General features: G+C 31.5%; 4 protein-coding genes across 8 annotated transcripts; 2 read left to right on the top strand and 2 right to left on the bottom strand.

Annotated features, from left to right (window-relative positions):
* Positions 1-896: 896 nt before the first annotated feature.
* On the top strand, positions 897-18,629 carry LOC100744279 (28S ribosomal protein S9, mitochondrial). Of its 5 annotated transcripts, XM_012390612.3 has the most exons (11): positions 897-998; positions 1,122-1,248; positions 1,332-1,435; positions 1,677-1,850; positions 1,932-2,017; positions 2,113-2,188; positions 2,259-2,384; positions 2,460-2,502; positions 2,653-2,768; positions 17,136-17,298; positions 18,369-18,629. In XM_012390612.3, exons 1-11 carry the CDS (start codon positions 897-899, stop codon positions 18,458-18,460), a joined length of 1,209 nt encoding a protein of 402 aa, XP_012246035.1. In that variant the 3' UTR covers positions 18,461-18,629. The 5 variants fall into 5 exon arrangements, with proteins under 5 accessions (XP_012246035.1, XP_024226390.1, XP_024226385.1 ...); XM_024370622.2 differs by lacking the exons at positions 17,136-17,298; positions 18,369-18,629 and adding an exon at positions 5,941-6,106; XM_024370617.2 differs by lacking the exons at positions 897-998; positions 1,122-1,248; positions 1,332-1,435; ... (5 more) ...; positions 17,136-17,298; positions 18,369-18,629 and adding an exon at positions 5,941-10,429.
* Positions 4,413-5,909, bottom strand: LOC112213643. The gene is made up of 3 exons (XM_024370691.2): positions 5,782-5,909; positions 5,342-5,397; positions 4,413-4,998 (listed from the first exon to the last, which is right to left on the bottom strand). Exons 1-3 carry the CDS (start codon positions 5,883-5,885, stop codon positions 4,829-4,831), a joined length of 330 nt encoding a protein of 109 aa, XP_024226459.1. The 5' UTR covers positions 5,886-5,909; the 3' UTR covers positions 4,413-4,828.
* A 96-nt stretch (positions 18,630-18,725) lies between the features above and the next one.
* Positions 18,726-21,159, bottom strand: LOC100744598 (probable arginine--tRNA ligase, mitochondrial). The gene is made up of 5 exons (XM_012390519.3): positions 21,018-21,159; positions 19,540-20,695; positions 19,328-19,455; positions 19,009-19,232; positions 18,726-18,909 (listed from the first exon to the last, which is right to left on the bottom strand). The coding sequence occupies exons 1-5, from the start codon at positions 21,051-21,053 to the stop codon at positions 18,759-18,761; spliced, it is 1,695 nt and encodes a 564-aa protein (XP_012245942.1). The 5' UTR covers positions 21,054-21,159; the 3' UTR covers positions 18,726-18,758.
* Positions 21,160-21,600: 441 nt separating this feature from the next.
* LOC100744836 (DNA-binding protein RFXANK) lies at positions 21,601-22,890 on the top strand. Its single transcript, XM_003485213.4, has 5 exons — positions 21,601-21,990; positions 22,079-22,211; positions 22,283-22,503; positions 22,579-22,726; positions 22,807-22,890. Exons 1-5 carry the CDS (start codon positions 21,715-21,717, stop codon positions 22,872-22,874), a joined length of 846 nt encoding a protein of 281 aa, XP_003485261.1. The 5' UTR covers positions 21,601-21,714; the 3' UTR covers positions 22,875-22,890.
* Positions 22,891-23,282: the final 392 nt, after the last annotated feature.

A 23,282-nucleotide genomic window follows, 5' to 3' on the forward strand; every position in this document is an offset into this window, starting at 1 on the left:
AATTGTAAAAACCTTTCTTATATATATAATTGATAATTTTCTCGCTGAATACAAATTTTACACATTAATAATTCGATTTACCTATATCTAAAAAATTATAAAATATCTATAAATAATAAAACACTGATCTTAACTTTTATACCTGTAAACAATGTACTTACTATTAATGTTCATTGTAGTAGACATTAACTTGAATAAGCATAAACTCTATTGCTTTGTATTTAAATATAAGAACATATGTATATTTTAAATTGTGTAATGTCTCAATTTTTATTTAATGTCACAGAGAAAATGTTACAGTTAATGTTAAAATTAAAACTTTTTAAATTACTTTTTAATCCAAAATATTTTTATAAATGATTTTATAATTATTTATTTCATTATATATTATCTTTCACAATTATATTTGATAAATAATGTTAATATAATTTTTTACAATGCATTATTAATATATTATAATTTCTCTATTCCTCCATTGAATTACAATAATAAAAATAAAAATTTAAAATATTTTACTATTTCTTCTTTAAAATATATCTTTTAATAAAAATATATATGTTACAATTATGAACTTTTGTCCTTAAACTAAAAAGTTATTTGAGAAAAGATATAATTTTAAACATGTATGTGTGTGAAATATACATATACATATGTATGTGTTGCATCAGGTGGTATTGATACATATTTAGTTACTAATATTTACTTTTAATATCGGCCTGATATCACCAAAAATACAGAACGTTTATTCAGCAAGAGTGTATGGCAAAAAGTAATCGTACATAATATATAAAATGTGAAATAAAAAGACATACGATATTATCATTAGATTCATATCTTCCTGGAGCACATGACAATTATTTATTTCCGAAATCCATTTTAGTTATTAATCGATAAAAATGGCTATGTTGATGTTTACACGTTTCATAAATTTGCGAAACGTAATAAATATTAATAATTTTGGTGCTATTGGAAGTATATTAAATATTACACAATGCTCGGTAAATCAAAAATATTAAAGTGTTAATTAATTCTTTCAATAAGTATTCTTTAATTACCAAATAATTTTTATAACCTTAAAAGTAATGGTAAACTAGACAGTAATACAGATTTTATGATTTTAGGACGTTATCTCTAAACCATATTGTATAAACATTAATGATGACATTATTCCTCATAAATCTGCAAAATTAACTGGAAAAAAAGTTAGTAGTGCTATGAGAGCATACTTAAAACGATCTAATGACTATAGTAAGTTATAAAGATATCATGGTACAAGTAATTTGGAAATTTTAAAACAAATCTATTAAATGATAATTATTTATTGCTTTTAGAGGAATTTATGAAAAAACAAATAGCTGAGTATGATATTGGAAAACGATATTTAGCTAATATAATGGGCGAAGATCCTGAGAACTTTACACAAAAAGATATTAATGTAAATTATATTTCTTATTATTATAGTTAATACTCTCTTCAACTATTAATCAACTATTGATCAACTATTAATATTATTAAAATTGAGTATTTATATATCTTCAACTAATAAGAATCTAATATATCAGATTCTATATATTGCAAATAAGAAGAGAATAATACAAGGAATTGATATCTTTTTAAATTTAATTACTTTTATATGCTAAAATTTGAATTTGTATAAGAATTATTACTTTTAACAGAGTGCAATAAGGTACTTATTTCCATCTGGTTTATATGACCGAGGAGCTCAACCTATGATGCTTCACCCTATAGATGTATATGGGAATAGGAAGGAAGCAGAATTTGATGAAAGTGGTAGACCACATCATTTTTTGTTTTACACTACTAAACCTAATTATTATGAAGTACTTCATGTAAGCTTTTTTTAAATCTCTTTCTCTGTACATTTTATATGAATACATTATTCTTTATTAAACAAATATCTTTACATGTAGAACATTGCAAAATCAATGATTCATTTAAACAAAATAGAGGACCAGATATTGGAAAGAAATATCCAATCAGCACCAGAGCATAAAATGTAAATGTACAATTACTTTGACTATATTTATATTTCTAACTCATTCTAAATCGTAGATAAAGTAATATTTTTTCTTTTTATTACTATTGTTTCAGAGATTTAAGTGATTCAGAATGGCTACAGAAGAACAGCTTAGAAAAGATATTGCTTGAAGAACTTTTAGACAAAGAAGTAATAAATGATATATAGCTCTATAGCTTTATTTTAAACATAATACCTTAAATTCATTAATTTGTTTTAGTATGATTACTTTATAAAAAGTATGCAGAGATTAGTTGATCATCCTGTATCAAAGCATGCAGAATCTTTTATCATGGAATATAGAAGAAAATTATCAAGTATTAATGAGGATATAAAAATTCCAAAAGTATGTATATTTTTTGTTGTATCAACTATCTTTCTTTTCTCATTAAAAATGAAAATACATTTTATTTTTTTATAGCCTGAATATGATAATGATAACAGGCCTTTTGTACTTATCGACAGTAAGTATAAAATAAACTATCAATAATATTCCCATAATATTGTAATTGTATGGTTTAAGAACATTAAAATATTATTTTCAAAATTAGAAAAATTATTTGCAAGGAAATTGTTTATTAATATCAAAATTCAAAATCATGACTCTTTTATAGGATGTGCAAGAAAAAATACAAGAGGTGAGGTTAAAGTGATAGGCAATGGATCTGGAAAAATTACCATTAATGGAAAGGATCTCACGTACTTTGATGATATGCAATGTCGTGAACAGGTACGTATGAAAACAGTTTGAATAATTTCATTTTGCAAAATGTGATAATAGTTCGCTGTTAAAATAATTTAAGTAACTATTTATAATATTCGTATGTGTTCTACATATGAATAATTACGACTTCATTGAAAAACCATTTTACGATACACAAAAAACAAATATTGATAAGAAAATTACAATACACAAAAAACGAATATTGATAAAAAAATTACAATACATATTTTTTATATGAAAATAGGTAAGTATTCTAAATAATTAATATAAGTTGATACTGTTATACAACATAATTGAGGTAAGTACATATTATAATGCAGAGTATTAGTCAAACTTATTAATTTCAATTTATTACATATCAATTTCTAATGCACATGTAAACAATTTTGTCTAAAATAATTATAATTAGGCATAGTAGTTAATACTATTTTATACTGTACATATAGAGATATATAAAAGTTAGTTATATTAAAATTAGTTTGTTTGATCTCAAAGTTATATTAAAAGTTATACTAAAATTTATAATATATAAATGAAGAATGTGTGTGTGGTTCACACAATGGAATTTGATCAAACAGTTATTTCAAGGACAAATAACTTTCCAATGATGATGTTGAAACAATATATGTTTCTCCGATTTGTTTTTAAGATTTTAACTAAATTTGGGCTAAAAAAGTTATTAATGATAATTATCGTTTATTTGGGATTTCTTAATTTACTTCTTAATCTTCATATTTGATTCCTTTCATTATAAAGAACAATTTAAAAGACTTATTGAAAAATAAGAAAAGATAAGCAGAATTCTCTTTTTTTAATCTCCTTTCTGAGATAGAAAAGAGAAGTACACTTTACATGTAAAAAGATCTAAGAATATATATAACGTGCCTATAGATAAACTTAAAATTAACATTTCAAATTTTCCGTTTCCCGCAATGTTACTTTGTACTACAATGTGTCTTTTCCTCTTCTTCAATTGCAACGAAAAAGATATGTGCAAGATATCGCGAAAACTAGTAAATATAAATACCAGTCGATCAAATTTTATGGTATATTCATTATTAAAATTTATGAATACAGGATAAACATAAGATACAAAGATGAGAAAGTCCCTATAAATGAAAACGAAACCAAGCCTCGCGAATTGCTGATATTTCTGATGTATGCGATTTATCGTGGTCTCCGCGATCTCAGAACAGACAATGCGTCTAAGAAGCTCGATTCGAGTTCAGTATCAATCGAGTCGTCAGATAGAACGACAGGCTTATGATGTTGTAACAATAACACCGTCACATTGAGTAGTACGGTCGTTCGTTCGATGAAACTGATCGTATTCGCACGTGAATACGATCGAGAAGTGAAGAACGGAGAGAAGAACAGTGATCGATTTTCTTTTCGATATTATTAAGCTATCGGTAAAGAGACAAAATTGTTAAAAGTTTGCACCATGCATCGAATATCGAAACGCGTTTGTGATGGAAAGTCAGTGAAAACTCTTTTTTCGAATTTAAAGAGCCATCCTATGAATTTTGAAATAATTGTATCTGATAATACGAAAAAGGATATTAAATATTATCTGTTAAAAATATATAAATTCAATCTCGAACGATGAAAGTCGATAATGAAAAGTGTAAATGTTTAAAGCTTGTGTATGTATAAGCAGGATTTGATTTTGGACATATAATAAATGTAATGTGACGAAATAAAGTTACATCCGGTTATTGCAATTTTGTTTTTAATAACATTTTTCAAGTGTTTTCTGTTTTTGTGATATTGAATCATCAACGTGTTTCAGAGTAACAAAAAAATGATCGTTGAGTTAAAAGAAATGTTTAACTACGACTCAAAAATTTTAGTTCAACTTAATTTAGAATACTTTACGAAAATTAATATTTTCAGGAAACTTGCAGAATTTTTATTAGAAGAAACTTTTGATAAAATTAACTTATATTTTAATTAGTTACGTATCACTTAATATTTAAAAAATGAGCTTCCTTTGTTCGCTATCGCATTATTAGATGTATTTAATTTACGTAATTCGTACATTCCTTCTTCGTTGTATAGTTCCGTTAAACGTATATATTTTCTACTTTAGTTAAAAGCTTACATCCTGGATTCTTATCATTTAAGAACGCGAAATACATATGTGTAAACGTCATTCCGTATAGTTTTGTCATGCTTTCAAAATTGAATCGGTATGTCGAGAATGTTTTTGTCTTCGATACTTGAAGGACTCGATCTGTAAATAAATAATATCAGTTTAAAGGTAACGGCACAGCACTTCGCAGTCATCAGTCTATGTGCCCGATTTTCCAATTGTCATTCGCGCCTCGCGTGATGCACAGTCAGACGTCATCAAAAAGATCATCTTATACTTTATTGATGGTAAAATTGAAATAAAACTTTGAAAAATGTTTAAAAACTAAATAAATTTCACCACGATGATTGCGATCAATTGTAAAATTAATGATTTTTCCACTTAGTTTGTTTGCATTTGTAAGATTTTTGAGCGACTTTAAATGCTATAAGTGTCTTAATAACATAATTGAAACAAATTGTATTCGAAATCATGATATTATTACCTTTTAACTTTTGCTGCATAACACCATAGTTACTAAATTGAGTCCACAATGCATATCTAGGAATATTATTAAATACATTTTTATAGGATAATAAGATAGAGATTTATAGGATTTGCAGAATAATAAAATATAGATCGCAAAAATTTATATAATGTTATTCGCGGAGCATACAGAAATTTATTATAAACAAAATAGAACGATTTCTTTTTACTTTAAATTGAAAAACATTTTAATAAAATGCTGACTATTAGTAAAATCAAAGGATGACTCTTAAACAATAATAAGAAACTGTCAAACTGTCTATGAAAAGTATAGAGTTTAATAATAATTTTAACGTATCACGAACGCTCCAATCGAAGTTCACATTTATTTAAAAAATCTAGCTTTTGTTAAAGGATCCTTGAACGATCCGAAGTATAAATGATAATTTTTCAACATACAAATGCGTCTGATGAATAAGATTCAACAGGATCGATCGATTAAGCAAAGCGACGTCACATAATTTTCTACTCAATGCACGTTCACGAATCCCCATCGACTTCATTCATGAATTAATACCTCGCGAGCCCTTTTACTACTCATGACAATGCTCTTTGTAGATCGATGATGTAATCGCGTAAAGCGCTAACCGAGAAGGATGGAGATGAACCATTCGCAGGCCTCGAACTCGCCACCGGCGAAAAAGAAAGTACAAATGGAGAGGATCATCGATATGGAGGACGTAACGGTATCGATTCCGAATAGTTCAAAGCGTACGACCATGACTTCTCTACTCTTAACACGATGGTTGGCGTCGAAGAGCCCGCATCATACAGAAGTAGAGACAAATTGGTCCTCCGATGATCAAAGTTTGGAATACGGAACTCCGCCTCCTATCGAAGAGCCACATTGCTATTCTATGTGTGCCAGTGAGAGCTCTTGTACAGAGGAAATAAATTGCACCTTGCAGGTAAACAAAGATATAATCAAGAATCTATTAGTGGAGCATATGAGACACATTGGTGGTCGATTGCAACTCCTTGACGATCTGGAGGAGAATAAAATGGATCTAAAGAATCCTGAGCATTTCGTAAAATACTATAAACAACAAGAAGTAAACGCTTTGCTACTTCACGCCAGTTTTCTTGGTCGGATAGACGCGATTGCTGGATTGCACAAGTGCGGAGCGGATTTAAACCACTCGGAACAAGGACAAGGACTAACTCCGTTACACTTATCTGCGTTCAGTAACTCTTTAGAGAGTGTACAATATTTGCTCACTAACGGTGCCAACATTCGTCTGGGACGAACTCATACACCCTTTCATTACGCTGCTTTTGGAAATGCTTTTAAAGTAGCTCAATATTTCCTTCAGCTAGGCGTCAGTCAGGAATCTCCTTGCGGAGAGGAGACCGTGTTACACACTGCGGCCAGATCAAACGCTTACAACGTATTAAAGCTACTGGCATCTAATAATCATATCTTGAATAATTTAGACTGTAATGGGTACGCTGCTATACACCACGTAGCGGACAGAGGAGATCCAGCTGGCTTGTTGGTACTACTAGACGCAGGTTGCGAGCTAGATCTGATGACTAAAAAGGGTGACACTGCTCTACATCTCGCAGCGGAGTCTAGTTGTGTGGAAAATGTCGATCTGTTGGTAGAAAAAGGTGCAAATGTTCACTTGAAGAATCATAGAGATCAGACAGCTTTACATATAGCTTCTCGATCTCATTCCTTGGAATGCGTGGAAATATTGCTAAAGAAAGGTGGCTGTGATCCTAATATCGAAGATAGCGACGGAAGAACGCCTTTACATCTCGCATTAGGTAGATCGTTGCTGGCTTATGACGTGACGGAATTGTTAATAATGTGGAAGGCAAATATTAATAAAACCGATAAATACGGTTATACACCGCTTCATATCGCTGCTCTGAACGAATTGTCTCAGTGTGTGGATATCCTGATACAGCATGGAGCGGATCTTAGCGCTAGAACGAAAGGCGGGACTAGCGCATTATCCATTATCTTACGTAAAACGCCGACTTCTTTGAACGTCTTTAAACAAAGATTAGATGCCTCGATAACGCTTCACCAGCATGGTTCAGCCACCGGAGAGGCGGAGCTTCGTCTCGACTTTCATCCTCTGCTGATGCACCAACAACAAGGCGAAATAAGATATCTCGGGACATTCGTGAAAGAAGGATACAAAGAGATTCTAGAACATCCGCTCTGTCAGGCGTTTCTCCATTTAAAATGGCAGAAGATCCGAAAGTATTACGTGGGCAGGCTGGTCTTTTATCTATTTTACGTTCTCATACTTACAGGATGGGTAATGACTGCTTTAGCGCATAACTGTTACAATGAGTCGCACGGTCAATTAGACAACACTCAGCCACCATTATGTGCAAATACCACTGGTATCAACGGGTTTCTTTACAGACACCCAGCTTTACTCGAAATGGAATGGTATGCATTAATGGTGCTCACGATTCTCGAAGCATTTCGCAAATTGACCAGCATTCCAACGTACCCCTCCGTCCGCCAGTTCTTCACGCAGGCCGAAAACATGGTCGAATGGTGCGTGATCCTGAGCGTATTTGCCACTTCTTTTATCTATACGGGCAGAACGTATGCGTGGCAAAGCCACGTAGGTGCATTCGCCGTGCTTTGCGGCTGGAGCAATCTTATGCTAATGATAGGACAATTGCCAATATTCGGAGCGTACGTCGCGATGTTTACCAGTGTTCAAGCACAAGTATTCAAGCTTTTGTTAGCGTATGCTTGTCTCTTAGTAGGCTTCACCGCAAGCTTCTGCGTGATTTTTCCACGCTCGAAATCGTTTAGCAGCCCTCACATTGGTCTGATCAAAGTTTTGGTCATGATGACCGGAGAGTTAAATTTCGAGGACCTGTTCTTTCCTCGGGAAGAAGATGGGAAATCGATCGATTCAGGCGGTACCTCTTGGATTCTACTCCAAGTTTCCGCACAGTTGTCATTCGTGTTGTTTCTTCTGTTCGTTACTATCGTGTTGATGAATCTACTGGTAGGCATCGCAGTTCACGATATAAAAGGACTACAGAAAACGGCGGGACTTGCAAAACTCGTTCGCCAGACAAAGCTTATTTGCGACGTCGAAACGGCGCTTTTTCTCGGACTGATACCAAAACGACTAACGAAACTTTTACGATGGACAGCTCTGCTGCTACCTTCACCCTTGAGAGCAGTTTTAACCGTTCGTCCCCTGAACCCGAGAGAGAGTAGATTGCCTCGTGATTTGTTATCCGCTGCGCACAAGGTCGTGAAGGATAGGAAAAATATGTCTGGAACATTGTGCAGCAGGAAGAGCAACGCTACTGCATATACGTATTTAAAAAGCGAGCCATATTCGACATTTCGTCGACGTTTTCCGGAAGAAGACGTATCCGTCGATGATTACTCGGTCAAAGGAGATTTGGCAGAATTGAAAAAGATTTGCGATAAAAATCACCAACTTCTTCAGGATGTCGTGATGGCATTAATGAATGACAAGCGCATCGTTAACAAAGAAAAGGATGAGAATAATTAAGTTTTTACTCTGAGAATTCTTAGAATCTTAATAGCAAAGATATATCGTGTGAATAATCTGAGGAAGCTTAAATCACCCAATCGACCTTAGAAATGCAGGAATTGCGCATACGTACGTTTAGAATTATAAGAGTAATCCTCAGGCCATTTTATAATACCATATTTTTCACAATCTTGAAGGTTCGCTTATAGAAGATGACAATTACGTGCTTTTAATATTCGGATCAATGTGTATCGACTATCGAGTCCTCTCTAAAATTTTATAAAACGCAACATAATCTTCTGGCAATGACAGAGAATATAAAGTGGAAAATACAAATGATTAAAACGAACGTGTGTAATCAACATTGAGGATCGTTGATTAAACATATGTTTTGCATATTTTTAAAGCAAAATTCATAAAGAGTCATATATGGAGTGGAAACATTATAATTTAACTACTAAATTTGTTCCCTTCCTTTCTTTTCTGAATTTTTATAATTCTCATGGTTGGTGATTTTAAATCCTTTGCGTGTCAGGAATGTCACGAATTTGTGATAAAAGTTGAAAAAGAAGCTTGAGATGAAATATTTTAATAATAATATAACGATTATATTTTGATGTATGGGTTTGTACCCAATATTTGTAAAATATTGTATTACAACGCATTAAAGTCCGTCCATATTATGAACAAAACTATAAAAATACCTAGAAATCAGATAGAGAACTAACAGAATAAGCTGAACACAACAAAGTATTTTAATACTATTTAATTTTATACTTATAAGAATATCTTAATTGTATAAAAAGTTGTGTAAATAAGACCATGTAATATATATTTTAGCTTTTTTTTTAATCTTAATTTATTACTTATTATACGAAAACATGCAAATAAAGTGATTCTGAAATATATACCTTTCTTAAACAGAAAAATATTTTTTTAACAACAACATTAAGAAAATAGAGTTTCATCAAAGTAATTAGTGCGATAGGTGTTTGGAAATTACTCATGTCTAGATATATAAGAAAGAAAATATAAATATTTATATAATGAAATCTTTCAAAAGGTACAATTTATGCAACGACACAAGCATCGAAGCTTCAAAAACTTATTATATCGTATCTTTTGTAAAATCTTTTAAAGTTAATTGTACGTCGAGTTTAGAGTAGCTTCATTTAAATATTACCTCCGATATTTGAAAGACTTTGCTAACAATATTAACTTTAATTTTTTTTCATATATAATAATAATCATAGTGTAATGATTGTATAAACATTATGACAACGATAATTATAATTATAAGTTGAGGTTTAGTTTTTTCGGTATATGAATCATACTATTCTGTATGTATGTATTCGACCTATGTATGTACCTGTTTACGACTTTAACCGTAAATATAATTACATGACAGTGATTGGAATTCGCGATAGCATTCATTCGTGGTAATGATTCATTATCCTAGAAAGTAACAATTAATTATTGAACACTGCAATTTTTAGCTTTATTCAATCGATGTGTATGTATTTAATAAGTGTTTTAAACATATCTCTATTATGGCAAAAAATATTTATACTATATTTCATAAAATATAATTATTATATATCATAAAATATTATATCTTCTCCAAAAAATAAATAAATATTTTCGTCCTTGAAGACAAAATATTATGATCCAGTTTTGTCCACTCTGCAATTTCAAGAAACGCGTTATTGCCCAACATACTTTCGGATACGTTAGAGAAACGATATTCCTATAGGCTAAAATACGTTTCGAAAGGTGTGTAAGCATCAGACATCAAGAAACATTTTCAAACGGAAAATACAAATCGACATATTAATTAACGTGTATCTACAGTTTGCATCATGTGTTCTATAAGAAGACGATTTTTGTGATCCTTTAATCGTGTCATACCTCGCATAATGACTTTTTTAGATGGAATTTTTTATCTAGTGAACACTCGCCATGCTTTCTAATATATTCTACCGATGTTTCTTAAAATATCGATGTTTTCAACGTAACAGTGACAGTCAATTCAGGTTCTCATATTAAGTGTTTTAATTTACCTGGCAATATCACTGGAAACAATACCTCTATCCTAACAGTGACTTTCAATTTGTAGTTTCCATGTCGAAACAAAAAAAGAAAAGATTGTATTGTAACAAAAAACTGCGTTCGTTTAACCAATAGTCCGAAAGAAGCGCTTTTCTGAAATGACCATTAACACCTTCACCTATAAAAACACTTAACCGTTTCTGGGAATCTGACTGGTAATTAATCTTTCAGCGATTCAATTGTTACTTCTTACAAAGCTTTTTTAATTGTTTCTTTCGATATCTATCCCTATGATCTGATATAATCCCTAATAAATTTTAAATGTGATCTAGAATTTTCACACCAATTAAAGAAAGAATCTATTTCTATAGCAAGAAGATTCTGAAGTACTCCCATTTATCGCTAATTGAATCGATATGCTTCAATACGGCAAAATTTACATATAAAAGTATATAGTAACGCAAAAAAGTTACCTAACTGGTGCCGACTGCTCTAACAGCTTTAGTTATTCGAGTTTCATTGGTTTTCCACTTGATCGATCGATACAACGAGAGAGCAGCAAGTTCCATTATGCCTTTCGTTCTTCCCACACGATAATTCGCGTATTAAATCATATATACTTTTCTTCTTAAATCGCCGCAGGCTATAAATTTACTTTAACTTGTCTTTTTTTGGACGCATTCAAATTTAGTCATTGGTATTCACGGGATATTCAAGAACTACTTGGAGGAACCGGTTCCAATTCGTAGAAAATCAGGATCTGAACAACTGGTATACATATATACAGCCTATATAATGATAGAATATAATTACTGACCACGGTGGAATTGAACAAGGACACTAAGTTTCACGTCCACGAGTGTATCTAGATTTTACGGGAATATCTTAAAGAGCGGCGAATCTGTGAAAAGACTCACATGCGCGCGATCTCTTGCAGCGTCTGGTGTTTCGGCTTTAGAGAGCGGTACCCAATGTTGCGTGATACTGGCTTTCTCCGTATTAATTGCCAAAGTATTCGAATAAATTATCGGTGAATTTTAATTTTTTGCTGATCGTAAATGAAATCGTAGAATTATCGTCTAATAAATTATTGTCACAGAGTGTTACAGTGAATTTTTTTTTTGTATATGATCCTGTATAGCAAATGCAAATGGAAAAACTGGAAGTTATAAAATTGGATGAAAAAGCATCGAAGTTGGAAAATTTTGTAAAATAGACAGTGAGATAACAGAGGATTTATAATAGGAAATATAAGTGATTTTTTGTTTGATTGTTGCGTGTTAATGTTGAATTCTTATGTTAAAATAAAGATAATAATGGAGAGAAGAAAAAACCATAAAAAGTATTCGAACAATACGAGGAATACACTGAAACAGAGTCATGAAAAAAGATACAAAATTAAATCCAATGATTTTCATAATTGAAGTGCAAAGAAGAATTGAAATAAGAATTGCTTAATAATATTCTCTTTTTTTTAAATTTCCTACAAATTTGTTGAGATATACATTGCATTAAATTTAAAAAAATAATTGATAAAACCAGGAAATATCAAATTAGCACTAACATATTTCAACGAAACATTGTTTCATAATACTTGAACTTTAAAACACATTTTTTTGTTATCATTGCCACTTGTTCTATTGCGAGATGATAGCCTTAATACAATGTAAATACAGGCTTCGTTGTTAAAACGTCGAAAAAAATTAATCAGCATATGACGCAAATAATGGTCATCGTTGTTACATAATCCAAGTTTCATCCTTTGTTTTTATGTAAAAACGATGATTATAAATTCTAAATTTAAAACTACGATAAATAATTATCATAATGAAATAAAATAAAATTCTAATATGCATATGTAAACATTGGGGCTTGGGCTTTAAATGAAGAAGAATTTTCTCGAAGAAATCTTTATTCTACCAAGGATTATAGAGTGATTAACTTACAGTATGAAGAAGGAATCAGAAGAATTCACGTGTACGATAAATAAATAAGAAAAGAATATTTACTAAAAATTGTTTACCGCAACGTTAGTTTAAGTTGATGTGACCTCTATCTCGTTTAGTTTTTAAGTTCAAGGTCCCTATTCGAAGGAGTACTGGCTCCTCCAACGGAAGCGTGTCTTTTCCTTTGAACTTATATATAGAATGAATCCATACGAGTCGACTAATATAAGTCACTCGGGCGAGTGACTCCGGTAGTCGCGTGTGCTGCAATGACGAGAGCATTCTCTTAAAGTGATCTAAATGACTTTGGGACGTGACGTGATAAACGAAGAAAAGAGTGAGGCCGAGGTATGACGATTGGAACGTTCTTTCGAGGTGATCCACGATAGTAGAGTGTGCCTTGTGTTACGTCGCAGTTTCTTCATCATCCTGGTTACAGACGAAAAAAAATTCCTTTCCGACGGATAATGGACGATAAACAGATGTACGAGAACTCCAGCGACATACCGAAGATTAACGTGCAGCGTGCAACGATTAAGGTTAGCGAGGAAAGGCTGCGGCGATACTCGTTAACCAGTTTAAGAGATTGTCGTCTCTCGGTTGACGAAAACGACTATTGGAGAACGGTAGAAGGAGACGCCGGAGCACACGAAAATGTTGAAAAAACGAGTCAGTCAAAAATGAAGCCGCTGGCTAATCACAAAAAAAGGACCAGGCATTATTCTTTGACCAGATTAAGAAATCGTCGTTCTTTTCTCAATTTCGATGATGACAAAAACATCTTGACAAAGACAGGTGTTAACGAGACTGCTAAAGACAAAACGACACAAACTTTGAGGCTACCATTACCTGGTGAAGGAAAAACGATACATTGTTCTTTGTCGAATTTGAACGATCCATCAAACGATCTCCTATCCACTAGATTGGCTTCCTTTAGATCCGTCAGATATCGACAGTCGAGTAGCTCGGAGAAAATCGTGATCGATGATATCCCTTTGATCGAAACCACGAACGATCACGTGGAAATTGATGCCGGTACACCTCCGCCAGTTGACGAATCTCTCTTCTACGATAATCTCGACGTATTTAAACAAGCACAGATCAACAGTAACGATCTTAGATCGATCATGTGGTCGATCTTTACGACTGCAGAAATGAAGATACTGCTCGAGCTAGAAAAATGCAATACTTTGCCGGCGATGCCGCCGGGAGAACGAATGAGGAATATAGCGTACATGTGGTCTTGTTACCGTGGTTTAGTGCATCTGCTACCGAAATTGGAACAATCAGGCGCGAGACTCGATTACGTGGAGCCTTGTACGGGCATGAACGCCATCCTAGCTGCTTCGTTAAGCGGTAACGTAGCTTGCATCGAGCATTTGATAAAAAGGGGCGTTGATATCAATTACAGGAATCCAATCAATCATTATACGCCTCTTCACTTCTCTGTCCTCGGAAATTCGCCGGATGTAGCGCGAATACTTCTTGATAACGGCGCAAAACCGAGCACGTATCTTTATCAGGAGACGGTCGAACCAGTTTTACATTGCGCTATCAGAGCAGGAGCTGTAAAAATAGTGAAGTTATTGTTGGAACAAGGAGCAAGCGTTGTCGAAAAGAATCACATGGGCGAGACGCCGCTTCATGTAGCTTGTTTCATTCAGTCGATAAAATGCGTTGAATTACTTCTAGATTCGCCTGGTACCAACATCAACGCGGTGGACCGAGCTCATAGAACTCCTCTACATTTCGCTGTGATGACTACTTATTCTTCTGCGAAGCTCGTAGAACTTCTATTAAAACACGGTGCCCTAGTGAATGCCGCAGACAAAACTGGCTTCACTCCTCTTCATGTGGCGGCCCTGAACGAACAATCTCACTGTGTCGATGTACTGATTTGGGCCGGTGCAGACGTTAGTGCGACCACCAGTGCCGGACTTTCCGCCTTGAACATTATACTTAGGAAGATACCAGAATCTCTTCAGGTGTTCCGACAGAGATTAGATGCCTCGATAACACTCAGAAGACCCGTTCCTCATAACAGAGAGTTCGAAATGAGGCTGCACTTCGATCTACTCTTCCCCAGTGGCAATCAATGCGAGACCAGCTTCATAAACACGTTTGTCCAGGAACGTCGTAAAGATTTACTATCGCACCCATTGGTAATGGCTTTCTTGCATCTAAAATGGGAGAAGATAAGAAAATTTTATTTACTCAGGATCCTAGTTTACGCCATGACCGTGATCTGTATGACGACTTACGTGCTCACAGCGCTAGCTTACAAATGTTACAACTACGACGAGGCAAATAGCTCTAAGATTTGCAGCAGCAAACGTATTTCTGGATTTCTGTTCAGACGACCAGTGATTGAGATTCAATGGTATCTCTTATTAATCTTCACTTGCATCTCCATTCCTAGGAAGATATTCGGTTTCATGGTGTACACATCCGCGAAACAGTACTTTTCCAATATCGACAATGTGCTAGATGGCATCGTTATAATTAGCGTTTTTGTTACGTCATTCGTGTATACAGGACGTACATACGATTGGCAAAATTACGTCGGAGCATTCGCGATACTGTGCGCCTGGACAAACTTAATGTTGATGGTTGGCCAACTTCCAGCCTTTGGCACGTATGTAGCGATGTTTACCCACATACAGTTCGAATTTGCCAAGCTGTTGCTCGCTTACTCTGGATTACTGATAGGGTTCACTATTAGCTTTTGCGTAATTTTCGTCGGTGAACCATCTTTTGGCAACCCTTTCACAGGACTCATTAAAGTGCTGGCGATGATGGCCGGAGAGTTGGACTTCGAGGGACTGATCACGCAAATCGATGAAGGTTTAGAAGGAAGCTCCGAGGGACCTTTCGTTATTTATCATCCATTGTCGGTATGCTCTCAGATCCTCTTCACGCTATTCATCGTGTTTGTCACAGTGATCTTAATGAACTTGTTGGTTGGGATCGCTGTTCACGATATTCAAGGATTAAGGAATCATGCTGGTCTCACGAAGCTTGTACGCCAGACAAAATTGATCCTGTTTACGGAGATGGTGTTACATAATAGTTCGATTCCATACGCTTTTCGAAAGTGGATGTCCGATCACAAGATTAACGTGGAAAACAGAAAAAGGGTTTTGGTAGTGAAACCGTTGAATCCTTTGGAGAAAAGGCTTCCGAAGGACATTCTAAAGGCTGCTTATGAAATCGCACAGAAAAACATACCGTTTATGAACGATGATAACATTAATCTGAGCGACCATGTAATGAGGATGAGACAGCAGAGCGAGGACTGCTTTGACTCAAATTTACAACTTGTTATCGAGAATCTGGCCAACAAACTACAGTCCTACGAGGACACGATCATGTTGCTGAAGGAGCAATTATTAAATACTAATAAAATGCTGGAGAGTGTTGTGAAAAATCTGACAAAGGAAAAGAATAATTGAGATCAGCTAGGTACTGATTGAATTGAAATTACCAAAATGTAGTTTAATCTTTGGGAACCATGGACACACCTTAACTGTAGTTAGTTAGTAATGTGCATGTGAACGATTGCAAATGATCAAAAACATATTTTGATGTTTAATGCGTCGATCGAAATCCGACAAAATCGATCGACTTAACTTTCTTAGTAAATATCATAAGTTTAAGTATTATAATGAGTGACATATGGGGGCACAGAACCGAAAGTGAAAGTGAAAGTAGAAAGAGAAATATATTTAATAACAATGAGACATTAAGATTAATGGTATTAACTTCTATTCTTCTTTTTGTACCTTTTAGATAAACTCTTTTATATTCCATATTTGTAATACTTATCAAATATAGACATTAAACTTACAGCAATAGTAATTATAAAAATATAGATAAGTATTTGATAATGAGAAAATGTAGCAACGTTATTCAAAGTACGGTGTTTATTAAACGTATAAAGTACATCACGTTCGCAACATTTTAAAGGGAGAGGAAAGTTGCCAAGAATCAATACCTTTTGCTAACGGACACATTTCACTGTAAGAAATTTTGAATTGACTAGGTAATTGAATTGACTAGTGCATTTTTTAATGTTCAAAACTTCTGCAAAACAGAAATTTTTTATATAGGTATAAAAAATCTTCAATTTATGCACGTTATATAGTAAAGTAACCACGATACGCCCTGAGGTACATAAATTTTAATGATTCTCAAACGAAGGCTTAAGTTTTGCTAATTTTAGAGGCAAATAGAAATTATTCTTAACTGAACCTATTTTGAATTACAGATCATATTTCCATTAATTTTTACGGAAATGATTGACAAAGTTGATATTGAAGCAACTATTTCTGGTGGGGGTCCTACTGGACAAGCTGGCACTGTTCGACTTGGTATTGCAAAGGGGCTTCAAAGCTTTGTCGATAGTCAAATGAGAGAAAGAATGAGACTTGGTAAGGAGAACCCAATTTTCTAACTACTTACTTATCACGGTAATTGCTCAATTTCTAGATATAAATTATATTATATAGGAATAGTACTAATTGATTTCATGGAAAATGTGAATTTTTTAAGCTTTCTGAATGTATTTTAATAATGCATATATTCAATAATGCATTGATTTTCTAAAATATGTATGAAAATATTTCAGAAAAATTGGATTATAAAAAATTTGATTAATATTGGTTGATTTTCTAATTGCAAATTAAATTACTTATATTCTTTCTGATAACATACAATTCTATTTGAAAACACCCTGAAATTAAACTATTAAAAAGGAATTAAAGCGAGTCACTTAGCAAGAATTAACTTTCGTTTTGAACCTAATTATTTTAAGCTATTGAAAAGAAAAAAAGTTGTAATTTATTTTTCAGAAATATAAGTTGTACTTTACAATGAAAAATCTTACTACTGTGCAATTAACTGCACGTCCTCTATTAGAACAATGATTTTTACATACAATTTATAATTACAATGAAGTCAGTCACTGAATTCATTCAGCTATGATTATTTAATCGAATCCAAAAATATATAGTCAAATTATCGTTTTGTAAAATTCCTAAATAGTTATGTGCTATAATGAAATGTAATATTTGTTATAATTGAACAATTTCTTCTGTACTATTGCACATTTCAAGAAACATATCAGACAACCCTTACAATTACAATGTTATAAAGCATACTAACAAAATTTTATATGCCTACTACAATATACCCTTTTTATATCCTCTATAAATGACACGTAATAAAATATTCTTGAATTAAAATTAGATTTTTGCAGATAATACACTCGCTACAATTTACTGTGTACTCAAAGGATGTAACTGAAAATTAATTGAATTTATAATTTGAATTTTTTGTTATTTGATGTTTCGATAATAATGGAATCGATCAATAAGTGAAATGTCATTTGAATTTATCCTCAAGACTTTTAGTTGTTTCAAAGTTTAATAAAATTTTGTTTAGTTTTACAAATTATCAATTTATTTATACAAGAGAATTATTAAAAAATTACTTCTGTTAGCGGGCCTTCTAACATATGACTGGAGGAGGCGTGAAAGGAAGAAGTGGGGTCAGGAAGGAGCTCGCAGAAAATTTACGTGGAAAAAGCGTTAATTTTCCTTTTAATTTTCCGCACATTGAAATTTATGTATTAAATTTAAATGAATTTTTATAAAATACCCATTAAACATTTCGAGATAAAATGCATGTTAATATAAAGTGGATGTTTTGTAGAAAGTGGGACAAAAAATGATTCATCAATAAAATTATTAACTAAAATTTTTTTAAGGATGTTATCCTTAACCTTTGAAAAACATTATATAATACACATTCATGACCATGACGTTTAAATTTATTAAATTAATTGTATTATATAACATTTTCATTTTGTATAAAAGTTTTATTTTTCCATTTACATCTTTTCAAGAGGTGTTAAGCCAAGTAATTTCATACCTTGGGCAAGAGTAATTCTTGCTATATGAAATAATAATAATCTTTGGTTTCCTAAGTCATTTGATTGGTGTTTTACACTCAATTTGCGCCAAGCTATATTGATAGCTTTACTAGAGAAGAAAAATATAAAAAATAAATGTATAGAAAAGACTATATAAAATTAATGTATTAAAATTTTTAATATACCTATTTCATATATTTATACTAACCATAAATGGAAAAGATAAATTGTTAATACACATGGTTCTAATTCTTGATAGGATTTAAGTACAACTTCATCAAATTGACTAATTAGTAAAATTAATTGATCAACTTCTGCTTCTTTTAAAAGACTTGAATCACACTCTTTTACTAATGTAGCACCAGATAACTCTTCCAAACTGCATAAACGGCAATGAGCATATTGCAATTTTATTCCAGAATTACCTTTCATCTGATATTAAAATATATATTTCACTAAACAACAATATATCGCTAAATAGCTTTGAAATATTCTTTAAAAGATTTCAACTTATCTAAATAACTTACATCAAGCATTAAATTCCAATCAAACTCGTAACTATTCATTCTACTTTGTTTTAAATCTTGAATAATTACACCAGAAACACCCAATATATCAGAGGTCTCATCTATTTTATCCAACGGAATTTTAGTTGCTAAAATAATTGTATAATACAGATATATTTCATTACCACTCCTCAATTATATTTTATGTATGACTATAGATAATATAAACTTACTCTTTGCATCCAATTGTTTTTGTTTCATAATTTCCTTTGCTTTGTTTAAAATATCTTCTAAAAATACCACTGTACCTTGTCGCGTGCTCATACCATGTACTCTTCCAAACTTAACATGTTTTAATCTATTTACCCAAGGTAAATTCATTTTATTTAAAATTTGGATTAAACTAGTAAAATGGTCAGTTTGACCATTTTCTACTATGTAATACATAGCATCAAATTTGTTTCTCTCAAATCTATCAATAGCAGCAGCAATATCTCTACTTATATATAAACTTGTACCATCACTTTTTATAATAGGAACACTTTTTTCTTCGCTCAAAGGTATTACTTTCCTATTTTCATTATCTAATTTTAACAGCTGCATTTCTCCCATCTTATCAATTATCTTATTTATTTTTTTAGCTGTATACATAGATTCCCAATCATATCGATCAAATGTTACACCTATTCTTTTGTATGTTCTTTCCAATTCTAAGACAGTAAAGTGTTTGATTGATTCCCAATTTTTATAAACTTCATTATCTTCTAATTCTAATTGTCTAAATATTTCCTTAGCACTCTCATTTATACTTGGATCATCTTTAGCTAATTTATTAGCATTAACATAAGCTGTGTACAATGTTTTAATGGGATCTGTTTGCATTTCTATATTATCAATGTTTGCCATTTTCATTCCTATATAAACATAACCAAACTGTGTACCCCAATCACCTAAATAATTTATCTTTGTAACTTGATTTTGGCAGAAACTATTTAAATTAGCAATGCAGTTTCCGATAATTGTAGAACGTAGGTGTCCTATGTGAAAGGGTTTGGCAATGTTCGGTGAACTAAATTCTACTATAATGTTTTTATTAATATCCACAAGTGGTGGTCTAACACCAGAAAGATTGCTTTCTAAAATTTGCTTTATATACTTATCTCTTAGCACATTGAAGTGTATAGTATTATCTTGGACTGTAATATTATCAAAATCACCCTTTAAATCATTATCTGTAATATCTTTCACTTTATTTGTTAAATTATAATCTTTTGATTTTAAAGGAAGTACAAAGGTATATGTATCAATCTCCTTATTAAATGTGATACGCAAATTAGACATAATCTTATATTGACATGCATTGTCTATATTTTGTAGTTGTTTTATAATCTAAAAGAAAATCAATTTATATAATTACACATAATTTAATAATTTATTGTATTATAGATATGTAGGAAATTTTTAAATATGATCTTTACGATATAAAAGTTTATAATGTGTAAATATAATGTTAATGCTAGTTACGTTTAATTCAAAATTTAAATAACTCGCATTAAGAATAAAATTATTTCATCCACATATGTAACATATACGTTATTAATTGTTTAAGTAAAAATAAATAGTATATTTAAATATAAAACATAGAGTTATAAAAATTAAACTTCTTAAGATATTAAACACCATAACCAAGGTAATAACATTAAAATGATACCTTTTTAAATATTACAGTCCGTATGAAGTTGCTCATGCTGCAATAATAAAAATTATTCTAAAATAGATCTCTTAATCCGTAAGGCAAAAAATCCATTAAGATTAATACAAATATAAGTTTTGAAAACTCCTTTACAGTATCCTATGGAAATCCTTGTCCGTATCGTCATTACGACATATGTACATTTCTACTTATTCTATTTTTTTTCACAAAAATATTTATGTATCGTTTAATTAAATTCAAATTTTTGCAAAGTATTCACATCCATGACATACAATATATTATAAGAATTATAAAAATAATGGTATATGTCAAACAACAATGAAATTATAACCTCTCTACGAATTCTGTTATGAATCCTCTAAAAATTTTTTAAATTCATTTTCATGATTGCTTATAGACATTTAATTACGTTAATCAGCTAAATATATAAATCATTTGTGTATATTTTTTAAATACAAAAGATTCGGGAGATAAACTTTTCATTTTTAGTATGACATATGACGTGTATTTAATTTTTGTTATTTAAATAAATCATTTATATAGATAGTACACTAAATCAAATTTTGTAAACGTAACGTATTTGTATTAAAGTATTTTCTAATTTATAACAGTGTACTGTTTTATTTACATTTATTTATTATTTAATATAACTCTGTGTGGAATATATGTAAATATATGTATGGAATAGAAAAGTATGGAAAATCAAATTCACTCTGAACTAATTGTAAAAGAAGAGGAAGAAGAAGACGATGAAAAAGAGAAAGAACAAAAATGTGATACTCCTACTAATGAAACTAAAAGTATTGTGCGTGATGGAGAATCAACAATTGGTATCAGACCAAGACCATTAATTTGCAAACCAGAAAATGTAAATATTGGGTGCAAGTCTGAACCTATAGAAACTAAATGGCATTGGGCTCCAGGAGCATGGCAAGATGCTACAAGAACCAGTGCCTTCCAACCATATAGGGTATATATAATATCTATATATATCTTATTTCAAATGTTTAAATAAAAGGCATATTATAAATATTTCCCTAACCTAATATTTTTTCCAGCCTCCTACGTTACTTACTAATTTACAAAGAGGTAATACACAAACAGAAATATCTCAACTTTATGGTGGTAGCGATATTACATTCCATACATTAGCTGGCCAAGGTGAACTTACACCTGAACACATACATCCAAGTATGTTATTTTTTTACAAACAAATGGTAATACATATTGTAGTTAATAATTGTTAATAAATTGTTATAAAGGTACTGTTGATACACCTGATGAAAAGGGTTTAACTGGTCTTATGTGGGCTGCGAGATATGGACAATTAGGCAGTGCAAGGCAATTACTTAAAGCTGGTGCGAACAAAAACTACCGTGGTCTCAATGGAGAGACTCCTTTGCATTTAGCAGCTGCTTATGGACATCATGATCTTGTAAAATTGTTATTAAACCATGGTGCAGATTCCAATGCAAGCGATGAGGTACATGTTACATATAGTAATTTTTCTTACCAAATAAAAATTTTAAATGTTGATTTTTTGTTTTTAATAATAAAGGAAGGAAATACACCTTTGATATATGGAGCAAATGGAGATCATCCACATGTATGCTACGAATTATTATCTAGAGGCGCGGATATAACGCGTCGTAATATGTATAATATAAGTGCTTATCATGCAGCAGTATTAAATAATTCACTAACTGGTAAGCAAAAATCATACAATTAATATTTGGATACACTATATGAAATATTTAAAAATTTGCTTGATTTAATTGTCTTTTAGCTAAAGCAGTAATTGAAAATTATTTGATACAACAAGTGATAAACATATCACCAAATATATTGCAATAAAGTAATGCAATATAAATAACGTAAATATAATCTTAAAATTTGTATAGGTTTTAAAAAATTGTACAAATTACATAGTGATATTTACACTCGAATATTTTAATAAATATTTTTTATTTTTAATTCTATATAATTATTTATAGTAAATGTCTCCTGAAAAAAAGCATATGAATGAAATTTATATTCTCCTACAAACAAATATTCTTTTACGGACAATTTGTTGATTATTTATACATATTTAATAAGTAAATTAAATGGTAAATAAGTTTTTTCTTATTTATAAAAGTCTAATTTAAATAAAATTCTTTGAAAACTATTTACATGCAGTTATTGACTACATTAATTCCCTTCTTTTTTTTATCTACAAAAATCTGTCATTTTTTAAAAAAAAAGTTAGCAAGAAAGTATATA

Source organism: Bombus impatiens, unplaced genomic scaffold (assembly GCF_000188095.3).
Source record: "Bombus impatiens unplaced genomic scaffold, BIMP_2.2 scf_0044, whole genome shotgun sequence".
Lineage (NCBI taxonomy): Eukaryota > Metazoa > Arthropoda > Insecta > Hymenoptera > Apidae > Bombus > Bombus impatiens.

What these genes read in the sequence shown, in the direction of transcription:
- LOC100744279 (XM_024370606.2), top strand. Translation starts at nt 13,336, where the DNA reads ATGGACGATAAACAGATGTACGAGAACTCCAGCGACATACCGAAGATT.
- LOC100744836 (XM_003485213.4), top strand. Translation starts at nt 21,715, where the DNA reads ATGGAAAATCAAATTCACTCTGAACTAATTGTAAAAGAAGAGGAAGAA. An exon ending in GTGCCTTCCAACCATATAGG is followed by an intron (nt 21,991 to 22,078) that starts GTATATATAATA and finishes TATTTTTTCCAG; the next exon opens with CCTCCTACGTTACTTACTAA. An exon ending in ATTAAATAATTCACTAACTG is followed by an intron (nt 22,727 to 22,806) that starts GTAAGCAAAAAT and finishes ATTGTCTTTTAG; the next exon opens with CTAAAGCAGTAATTGAAAAT.
- LOC100744598 (XM_012390519.3), bottom strand. Translation starts at nt 21,053, where the DNA reads ATGAGCAACTTCATACGGACTGTAATATTTAAAAAG. An exon ending in GGACTGTAATATTTAAAAAG is followed by an intron (nt 20,696 to 21,017) that starts GTATCATTTTAA and finishes ATTTTCTTTTAG; the next exon opens with ATTATAAAACAACTACAAAA. An exon ending in ATTTATCTTTTCCATTTATG is followed by an intron (nt 18,910 to 19,008) that starts GTTAGTATAAAT and finishes TTTCTTCTCTAG; the next exon opens with TAAAGCTATCAATATAGCTT.
- LOC112213643 (XM_024370691.2), bottom strand. Translation starts at nt 5,885, where the DNA reads ATGAAGTCGATGGGGATTCGTGAACGTGCATTGAGTAGAAAATTATGT. An exon ending in CTTATTCATCAGACGCATTT is followed by an intron (nt 5,398 to 5,781) that starts GTATGTTGAAAA and finishes TAATATTCCTAG; the next exon opens with ATATGCATTGTGGACTCAAT. An exon ending in TATGCAGCAAAAGTTAAAAG is followed by an intron (nt 4,999 to 5,341) that starts GTAATAATATCA and finishes ATTTATTTACAG; the next exon opens with ATCGAGTCCTTCAAGTATCG.